The sequence below is a fragment of the Beta vulgaris genome, chromosome 7 (genome assembly GCF_026745355.1).
Source record: "Beta vulgaris subsp. vulgaris cultivar EL10 chromosome 7, EL10.2, whole genome shotgun sequence".
Lineage (NCBI taxonomy): Eukaryota > Viridiplantae > Streptophyta > Magnoliopsida > Caryophyllales > Amaranthaceae > Beta > Beta vulgaris.
In genome coordinates, this window is record NC_079208.1 from 31,144,363 (window position 1) to 31,154,633 (window position 10,271).

General features: G+C 37.5%; 2 protein-coding genes across 2 annotated transcripts; one reads left to right on the plus strand and one right to left on the minus strand.

The window, feature by feature from the left end:
- On the plus strand, window positions 1-1,395 carry LOC104899005 (uncharacterized). Its single transcript, XM_010686145.4, has 4 exons — window positions 1-134; window positions 213-299; window positions 380-809; window positions 885-1,395. The coding sequence occupies exons 3-4, from the start codon at window positions 558-560 to the stop codon at window positions 1,266-1,268; spliced, it is 636 nt and encodes a 211-aa protein (XP_010684447.4). The 5' UTR covers window positions 1-134; window positions 213-299; window positions 380-557; the 3' UTR covers window positions 1,269-1,395.
- Window positions 1,396-3,652: 2,257 nt separating this feature from the next.
- Window positions 3,653-5,143, minus strand: LOC104898925 (late embryogenesis abundant protein Lea5). The gene is made up of 2 exons (XM_010686053.4): window positions 4,876-5,143; window positions 3,653-4,088 (listed from the first exon to the last, which is right to left on the minus strand). Exons 1-2 carry the CDS (start codon window positions 4,947-4,949, stop codon window positions 3,881-3,883), a joined length of 282 nt encoding a protein of 93 aa, XP_010684355.1. The 5' UTR covers window positions 4,950-5,143; the 3' UTR covers window positions 3,653-3,880.
- Window positions 5,144-10,271: the final 5,128 nt, after the last annotated feature.

Genomic DNA, 10,271 nt, shown 5'->3' on the forward strand with positions numbered 1-10,271 from the left:
ATTTGGGCATGGGAGCACATACACATCGGCAGACCTCGGATTTCGAGGGTGCGGGACCCACCTCCACAATTTGACGAGGTCGTTCCTATTTTAAGCTCCCAGCATGTTCCGGGGCTTGACCCGTTAGCTGTCAGGTAATATTCAATGTCTCACATTTGTTGACATTATTTAGTTTCATTTTTCTCATGGATAATAACGTGTATTTTTTTCAGTTGGCTTCGAGTACACATCACTAGGTCCCACACACAGGTGGGCTTCCTTACTACAGGGATGCACTTGACCATCAGACGGACGAGCAGGTACATAGGGTCGTACTTGCCTAACTTATATACATTGGTAGACTCTTCTTTTGCCTATATTGTAAGATTTTTTTTTGTAGATGACTTGGCAGCCATATACTGATGCGAGACTGGCGTTGTTACCTGCTATATGTCGAGCTGATCGACATGTATGGCGCACAATGGCCCCACTTATCTGTTTCGACATTGTAGAGTTCCATTTCCCTGGTCAAGTTATGCGCCAGTTTGGATTCGAGCTGACGATTCCAGCACCTTGTGATGAGCACAACCCTTCATGCCATAGATCGGAGGTCGAAGAACAAGAACTATCCGCTCAGACATCGACCTTACATTGCACATTGGGATGAGCGCGAGGGACACATAGTTCAGGGCACTCCTTTTAGTGGTCGTACTCATGCCATTGAGGAGTATATGATATGGTTTCGTCGCATCACGAGGTTACGCCTGACGAATCCATCGAGGCGACCACCTTCTACACATTATGAGCCTGCGTCTGCAGATATAGTATTGGTAAGTCCTACGATTTTTAGTTGCACTTTTATTTATTTATACGACTATATAATATGTATTTTTCTTTCTATTCAGGCACATACTTTATCTGATATTGCTCATAGGTGCGGTACTGTACTAGAGGCTTCTGAGTCATTGCCTCCAGATATGGTGCTTCAGTTGTATGCACAGACATTGCAGACTATGAGGGGACTGTGTGTTGATGTTGTTGGCCGAGCTGGACATGGCCACATCGTACAGGGCATGCCTACTTCTGCTGGATATACATCGACTTCTACATCTTCTACGTCTGCTGCCCACATATCTACCACGACAGCTTTGCTTTCACCTCCAGTCAGTCAGAGGGCCTATCGACGACGTTCTAACACTACTCCCCCTTCTCTTGATGCCATTGCAGAGTCTCATGAGACCACACCTAGCTCATGTACATCTTCACAAAAGAAGAAGAGAGGGTTTTAGCAGTTTCATTTATTGTTTATGTAGTTAGTTAACATTATGTTACATTTTAAACTTTGTTTGTGATTGACATATTTTCTCAATCTAACTTGTAACTAAATTTTTTTTACATAAATTTGAATGTGGATGAACTTGGTGATTGGTGATCAATGTGTGGATGAACTTGGTGTTGTTGAATGGAATTTGGTGCTGGAATTGCAGATTGGATAATGTTGAAATTGGAGGTTGGATAATTGTTTGGAATTGCTGGAATTGCAGGTTGGATACTTGTTTGGGATTGCTGGATTTTTTGGCGTTTCTGGCACTTGGCCAGTTATGTGGAAACAATGCAGCTAGTGGTGTTATGGCAACAAAATCGCTACTCCGAGTAGCGGTTATGGCAACAAAACCGCTACTCCGAGTAGCGGTTTACTTGTCTCTTGGAACCGGGAAACAAAACCGCTACTCTGAGTAGCGGTTCACTCACCAAAACCGCTACTCGGAGTAGCGGTTTTTGTGAATGAACCGCTACTCCGAGTAGCGGTTTTGTTTGAAGGAAACCGCTACTCGGAGTAGCGGTTTACCTCCGCTAAAACAAAAAAAAAACTATTTTTCGCGTGCCGTCCTACGTGGACTGTACGCAGGGAAATAAATTTTTTTGGGGCACATTTTGAGAATTAATCCCCTTTTTGGCATTATTCAAGGAAAAGAATTCCATATATAGTTTTCTCCTAGGTTCTGACAAACAAAGGTACTTTTTTCAGGTTTGATAATAAAAAACTATTGCAAAGCGTAACAAATCAAGATCCAAAGTCTAACGTCTTCTCCTCACCTATCCTCTTCTCACCACGTGCAAACTTAATCCAAAATTTTCATTTATCTTCCCTATTGTACATATACAACCATAGACGATCTTGGCTCCATGAAATCACTTGACGGTAATGTTAGTACTAGTGATCATATATACTCTCGTGTGGTATAGTTAGCATTTATAGTTTTATACATTTTTGTAAAAGAAGCATTATCTACTTTGTCGAATGGGTTTGACTAGTAGTTTACTAAAGTTTGGATGATCAATGTCGTTGTAAGAATAGTGACTTGAATGGTGCCTTGAAGGTGTTTGGTAGAATGCGTGAAGAAGGAATGACATAAGGATAACTTTGAATGGACATATCTCTCAATCTGTAAATGATTTTGAGGTGATTCAAAGTGCAGGTGATAGCTTGTTCCGAGAGCTTTCCAACGATAGGTCATATGCCTGATTCCGATAAGAAACGCGGAAGTTATAGCTGTTTTAAGTCTCGCCCGATCGGGTTGGGCGAGGAGCCCGATCGGGCCCGCAACGGTTTGCTGGGCAGCGTGTGTTTGTGGCTCGCCCGATGGCATCGGGCCATCTTGCCCGATCAGGCGGCAGACCGAATTACGACACGGGCGTTTGTTGCCCGATCGGGCCCGGGAGCAAAATTCTTCGAGCGTTAAGCGCCCGATCGGGCGGCTGACCGGGTAACGCGGAAACACGTTTTCTGAACGGGGGTATAAATATGTATTTATATCTTAGGGTTTTAGACTACGAAATTCATTCTTTTCTCTCTGTAATCTGTTCTTCTCATATAATAAAATATTCTCCCTCTCTCTGCCGTGGATGTAGCCAAATTGGTGAACCACGTAAATCTGTTGTCTGATTTTATTGTTTTTTGCATTCGATATTTGTTTCTCTCTCACGTCCGTTATAACAGTCGTATAGAGTTGCTCTTGAATTATTTTGAAGATGGGAATCTACGTTAATGGAGGTTAAATTGACATATGAGCTTGTAAAGACTATCAACGTCCATGAGCACTAAAATGTGAAATAAATTTAGCCAAACCTTCGTTTTCCTTCAAACCTAACATGAATACTAAAATGTGGGATTACTTTTTACTGAACACCAAATAATGGAATTACTTTACTTTTCAACAGCATTTCAAAAAAACGCTCAATATAGAGAGTATCTATATGTAAAACTGCAAAACACACTAGTATAGAGTACAACTGATCAAATCAGCGGCACGAATTTTGGACGAGTTTGGGCAGGGCCCGACCCAATTTGTTCCCTATGGGACGAGCTTTAGGCAAGTAAAAAATGACTATTTGGTTTAATTTTTGATCCGACTCGATTTTGACCCTAAAAGCCCGTTCATTTTAGCCTGAAATAACAGGCTTTGGACACAAAATTTGGCCCAAAATACCAGATTTTGGGCACAAAATTTTGACCCAACCCGATCTTCCTTGACAAATGGACATTTTTTGAAGGCACGATCCGAACCCAACACAGCCCATAATCACCTCTAGTATAGAGTCTAGACACGATTAAGTTATCCAACTAAAGCCTTGTCGAGAGTTCAAAAGTTGTAATTGTGAAGCACAAGTATTCTGATTAATAAACAACCGTTCATAACTTCGATGTCACTCAAAGAACAAATCAAGAAATAATAGTTACGAATAACAAAAGCACACAATTCCTCTATGATTCTTTTGGCAACCCAATAATCTCACCGACGGTCCATTATGAAACCGTAAACGGCATCATTGATCATATATTATACTGTCCTTTTGGTTCGTTTGTTACATGTTTTAAAATTGTTCAAAATTTCGAAATCTACTGGGATCTAATCTTCTGCTTGAGGAGCATCTCGCGGAGCTCAGCAACATCAATCTCAGCCGCACGATTAGCTGGGCGGTAGTATCCAGTGACGGGATCTGGAACCCATGAGTTCTCTGCTGACCGTCCCCTCTCTTCTTGGCCTGATTTCCCACTTCCTCTTCCTACTGCTGCTACTCCTTGTGACGCTGCAGCGTATCCCCGCCTGTTCATTTTCAAATTTAAAGTTTCATCAATATTTTTCACCAACTAAAATAATCAAATTCCATGTACAAATCTCTAAAAACGACGAAAAATAATTAGCTTTACCCAAAGTAATTATTAAACATGCACTATTTCATATTTTGTTGGCAATTCTATGATTTTAGAAAAACTCTTAATATTTTTGAAAAGCTATTTGAGAAATATCTACGAAAAAAGCTATTCAAAGATTTGACTCATTCTAATTTGGTTCCTTGAATTGTTTATTTAGTTTTCTTATCTTCACCAAATAAGAAAAAAGTTTTTTCAGTAATTAAATATAATGAAAATTTATATTCAAATAGGATAAAAAGTCAACAATAATTATTAAAAAAAACGGTCTAATTTTAAAAAGACTTAGTCACTAAATAAATTAAACTAATCACCGAAAGAAATTAACTTAGCCACAATTGAATTAATTCTCATTGTAATATTGAATTTATCATTACCTAATTTTAATTTAGAAATAGACAATTTCTTATAAGACAAATTCAAAAGTCATATAATATACTAATAAAATCGAGGAAATAATTGATATGTACATAAGTGAAAGACACCTTAGCATGCAATTATCGTCACACAAAATAAGGAAGAATCAGGAGACTTGAATCATACAGCACAACATAATTATTCATTATTAAAAAAAGAAAAAGACAGCACTTGAAAACATTTTAGAGGTAAAAACGATGGCTTTCAAGCAAAAAGAATAATAAACACGACGAGTTCAGAGGCAAAACGACGAGTATAACTACCTTTGAGAGGCCATGGAGATGTTGTCAACAACAAGGGAGAAGAAAACCTTAGCGTTAGAAAGAGATCGAGCCATTGAATATATATAGTTTTGTTATTCTAACAAAGAAGAGAGAAATCAGCTAAAAGTCTGAAACCGTCGTCGTAGAAGGAAGTTAAAAGACGAGAAACCGAAAACCTCCTCTGACGACGGCGGAGAGATGGCAAGATAATTGAAACTCCTTCTTGATGGATGATAATGGTGGTGGTTATGAAGATGGGTACTAAGGAAGTAGAGGGGGTATATATAGAAGAGGAGATTCTTGAGTGCAACGTTGAGGAAGTATACTTTTTTAAAAAAAAAAAAAGAGGGGCAAGTGGTGAGAAACAGAAAACGTCCCACTAGGGTTAGTAAAAGACCGCGTCAAAGTTGGGCGGCCTCTCGGAGAGGCTTTTTCTTTCTTTCTTGGTTACTTCTTCGGCTTCTAAGGGTTCTATAGGGACGTTTTTATTTTTACTTGTTGTGTGCCACAAATTGTTATAAGTCTAGAACAATGTGTGTCTTATTCATGGCCCATTTCTCTTTGTCCCTCCTTATTTGATATTTTTCCTATTCTGGTTAGGGATGAGAATCACATACTATTTAGAGTTTTTTACATTATATCATGTGTTTCTTTGATTTTTATGTTGTATCTTATGATATGATACCTTTAAACTTATAACGTTTTATGTACTTTGTCCTTACTATTAACTCAAAGGCAAATATTGTATTTATGATTTGTAATTAATGAATTAAACTTGCTTATAATATGTGTCATTTATTAGTATGATTAAGTTAGCGTAGCAACTAGATGCCACCAAAAAGTTAACAAAATCTGTGACACATAGTCGACAATCGGGTTCTAAAACTAAGTTTAAGGGTAAAATGTAGAACTTTTAAAAGAGGGGGTAAAACATAAAAATGAAAAAAAAAACACAAGGGTATAAGTGTGATGCATGATGTATTTTTATTTGTCAATAAACTAATCCTTTTTTGAAAGAGAAATTTCATTAATTGAAGGTTAAACGACATCTACAATAGATATTAAAGAAAAATAATCTACAAATTAAACAAGATTAAATCAAATTTGTTTTTGAAGAAACTACAATGAACTAGATCGAGCATACAGTTCATCTTCCTTGTATTTGCTAAATCAAGCAGCTATTGATGAGGAAGTCTATCATTCTGATATAGTTTTGGAAGAGCATTCTTGATCGAGTTAGGTTAACCGCATCTGATATTTCAATACTTTCATGTTGAGTCTCGAACTTCAACCAATGAGAACAATTTCTCATATCTAAAAAGAAAACTACTCACAACTCCCATATGGGAGAAGGAGATCTCCACAACAAAGACTAAAAACCCCATAACAGGGTTTATGAAGAAATCTCGTAAAGAGATACTAATTTATTCAACAAAACAAGAAAAGAACTAAAAACTAAAAATAAAAGGGCAAAATGGACTTACTATATATGAAATCATCCATGACAGCCCCTAAACTGTTGAAGAAGGGGTAGAGGAAGCAAGAAGTTTAGAGAGAAAAGAGAGACCAGAGGTGGCTAGGTTGTCATTAAACTTATCATAGTAATTTACATATGGTGTCAATACCATGAGTTCTAGAAATATTTACATGTGGCTAGTTATCTACATATGGCTGATTTTTCTTAATCTATAAGATTATCCATCTTGTTATAAGTTACAAAAAATGAAAAAAATTATTGTATGTAATCCAACTTTTTTTTTAGAAAAGTAAATAATGGGTATTTTAAGATTCATGACCTCATATTCACTATATTTGGATGTTGAAGACGTCTAAGTTAGGTTCGATTTTACTTGTTATACTCCTATTTCAATTTATCATTTGGCTTTATGTAGTTCCTACATAATCTTAATGCATGTCAATGTTTTGTCTTTTTTTTATCTTATTAATATAATTTTCGATGGATTGGCTAGGTTAATTGCATTATAAAAAAAATTATACAAGTATAGTTATTATGCAAAATGGTTGACCGCAACCCTTATGATCTCATATTATCTCTTTAAAATGACTTTTCCCCATCATACTATGTCCAAGGTTCATGTGTCATCGTTAATAGAACAAAAGTTTCATCACTAACAAACTGACACTTGAGTTACTACAGTTTACATACATCAAAAACAATTTGTGGTAAGTAATCCCATAATTAACAAATTGATTGAATGGTCATGACTTCTATGGTGTAAGAGGGTGAGTGACAAATATTATAAACTTGTGGTTTAGGGTTTAGATTTTATGAGACTAAAGTTTTCAATTTTTTGGTTTTGCAAACTAACTTTACAAAGTTTAGGTTTCAGAGTCTCAATATGGATGGAGACATGGAGTTTACTTTCATTGTTAGTATGATCCCCAAAACCAACAACATGAAAACTATAATCCCTAAACTCTAAATTTTAAACTCAACTCAAAATCTAGCTTCTCTTTCTACAAACGCTCCCAAACCCTAACCCTACAAATGCTCCCAAACCCTAACCATACAAACCCCTTCCCGCTGCTTTTTCTACTAGGCTCGCCGGGGGCTGGTTGTTTAGCCTCGACTCCAGCGAGCTTAGGCCTCTGCTTCTTCTCGTCGTCTTCCTTTTCTCAACTTTTCACTCACCCGATGCCGTCGGTCCCTAACCCTTACTTGGTTTCGGGTCGGTTTGGTGTTGTGGTAGCGGCGTTCGGTCCGCCGCAGTAGTTAAGTCGTTCGTCGTTCGTGTCGTTTCTCCCCCATTCCGTCGTCGTTCCCCGAGTCCGAGCGATTCCACCCCCTCCCCTGTTCGGTGCGTCCCCATCCCCTTTTTCCCCCTGTTTGTGGTATGTTCTTCATCATTCTGTTTCTCCCACCCCCCTGTTTGGCTCGTCTGCGTGGTTATTAATCCTCCCAGCTTCCCTGGTCAAGAGTCTCCCCTTCCCAGTCCCCCCCTCTCAAGGTGGTTTAGTCTAAATTTCCCCTTCCCCGTCCCCGTCCCCCTGGTTAGGATTAGGTGTAGTCGAGTGCCCCCCGCCCCCCCGGTCCCCTGCTAGTGTTAGTTGGAGTTAGTTTATTAGTGTGCCAAGGAAGCGTACGGGGTAGGTTTTTTGACGGTGTTGTTTGCTGGCATGGCTCTATGTGTCGGGTGGTAGTTTCTGTTTTCATTACTTTCATGTTTGTTTGTCGTGAGCAAGATACTCCTAAACTAATTAAAAGATAATCATGAGTTTGTTAGGAGACCTATACCAAGTAAACTTAGAAAACCTAATTAACTCCAAACTTTAGAACACATTGTTTAACTAATTAAATAAAACAACTAATTTCTAATGCTAATGCCTAAAATGAAACAAATAAATCCTAATGCCTAAAATAGGGAAAAAAACCTATCAAATGACAGGTAAAAATTTATAGGCAAACTCCTAAAGCTATAAGAGAGTGCTAAAATAATTAGGACTTTTACAAGAAGTTTGGAACAACTTGAGTTCACATCAAGAATAGTATCAAGATTTCCCACACTAATGTTGGTTTTCGACACGTTTATTTACCAAATTTATGTCAATAAAGTTTTTGCTTCTTTTTTCTTCTCATATTTGCCAATATTATTTTTTACAAGTTGGTTCCACTTTTGAGAACTAAAGTTCATCTATTTTTGATTTGGGGGATCAAACTCAGAAAGAGAGTAACTTGATCCATATTTAGACCATAAAACCAAAAATTTTAAATCTTGGTTCCAAAAATTAAAAAAGAGTAAACTTTAATGACTCGAAATTTAAGAGGTGTGAGTACAAAGGCATGTCTATTTTCAAGAGCCCATCAACTACTTTATAAATAAAAAATCAACATACATTTGTATATTATTTTCATTAGTAGACATATAAAAAATTGTCAGATATTAATATCCAACAAAAAGTTGTCAAAAATAATTTTGAATATACAATACTTAGAATTTTCTTAAAACAAAAGGAAGAATGCTTCAAAATGGGTACGGCAAGATCACTTTCGGTCATCATTCATCACTAATCACATGCATAAGTGAGGGCTTTGCCTAATTTTGAAGAGGAATAAAAGAATTATTCATTTTATTATGATCAATATATTCGGATTACTTTTTGTATGACATTGATGATTTATATCCAATATTTCTCATAATTTATAAGACATGAGTAATTTCATATATAATTATTTGTCATTTATCACATAACAATATTATTTCTAGAACCAACATTATTTTTTTATTTTGTATTTTAATAAAAATTTACTTTATCTATTTACAAAGATATCATAATATAAAACCCTTTTTATTCCTTCCATAAATATGTCAATGCCATAAAAGCTTCACATATAACCTTGGTAACATATACTTTTTCTGTTCCAAAATAGTCTGAATGATTTCCTTTTATATTTATCCCAAATTAGTTTGAACACTTTTATAATTGGCATGGTCCCACTATTAATATATTTTTTATTTTTCACTCATTTAGCCCACATTTTACGTTTTATCAATAAAAAGTGACACATATTTCTCTCACCTCCAATAAAAAATATCCCACACTTAATCATACCTAATGATCATATAAACCTCCATCATCATCCCCCTTAAGTTTCTCTTCCTCACTTCCACCACCTTAGGTTTCTCTCTCCTCACTCCCACCCACCACCACTTTCTCTCTCCTCACGCCCACCCGTTGAAATTCGTCCCAACCACCCGCTGGAATTCGTCCCCACCATCTCCTCTCTCTCTCTCTCTCTCTCTTCGAAATAACAGAGGAACTAGCTCCATCAGATCTATCTCTCTCTGGGTCCTTCGAATTCCGATCTCTCTCTTTATCTCCCTCACTTCGAATTCTGATCTCTCACTCACTTTCTTCGAATTTTGATCTCTTGCCTCTCGTCTCTTCTTTTTTTTGGATGATTTGGGATTTCGAAAGGTGAATTAGGGTTCAATGGTGGATTCGGCGGTGTTGGTATTGTGCAGTTTGGTGGTGTTGGAAAATTGGATTTTGGTGGTGTTGGTGAATTGGGAGTTGGTGGGTTTTGGTGGTGTTAGTGGTGAAATTGGTGTTTGGTGGGTTTTGGTGGTACGGTGTTAGTGGTGAAATTGGTGATTTGGTGGTGTTGGTAATTGTTTTGATGGTTGTGGCATTTCGGTGGTGGCAGTGTCTAGGTGGTGGTGGCAAGCCTAGGTGGTGGTGGCAGTGTCTCGGTAGCGGTGGTGGTGGCAGTGCCTCGGTGGTGGTGCTAGTCTCGGTGGAGACAGTGCCTCAGGGGGCGTTTGGTTCACATAGTGGTATGGGTTTGGAATGAGGAATGAAATCAAGGTGGTATAGGTTTGGAACTTGATACCTAATACCATGTGTTTGGTTTTTATTTGGGAATGAAATTTTCT

Bases quoted from the DNA above. Each gene is read 5' to 3' on its own strand.
- LOC104898925 (XM_010686053.4), bottom strand. From the start codon at position 4,949: ATGGCTCGATCTCTTTCTAACGCTAAGGTTTTCTTCTCCCTTGTTGTT. The intron at 4,089-4,875 runs GTAGTTATACTC...GAAAATGAACAG, and splicing joins ATCTCCATGGCCTCTCAAAG to GCGGGGATACGCTGCAGCGT.
- LOC104899005 (XM_010686145.4), top strand. From the start codon at position 558: ATGAGCACAACCCTTCATGCCATAGATCGGAGGTCGAAGAACAAGAAC. The intron at 810-884 runs GTAAGTCCTACG...CTTTCTATTCAG, and splicing joins CGTCTGCAGATATAGTATTG to GCACATACTTTATCTGATAT.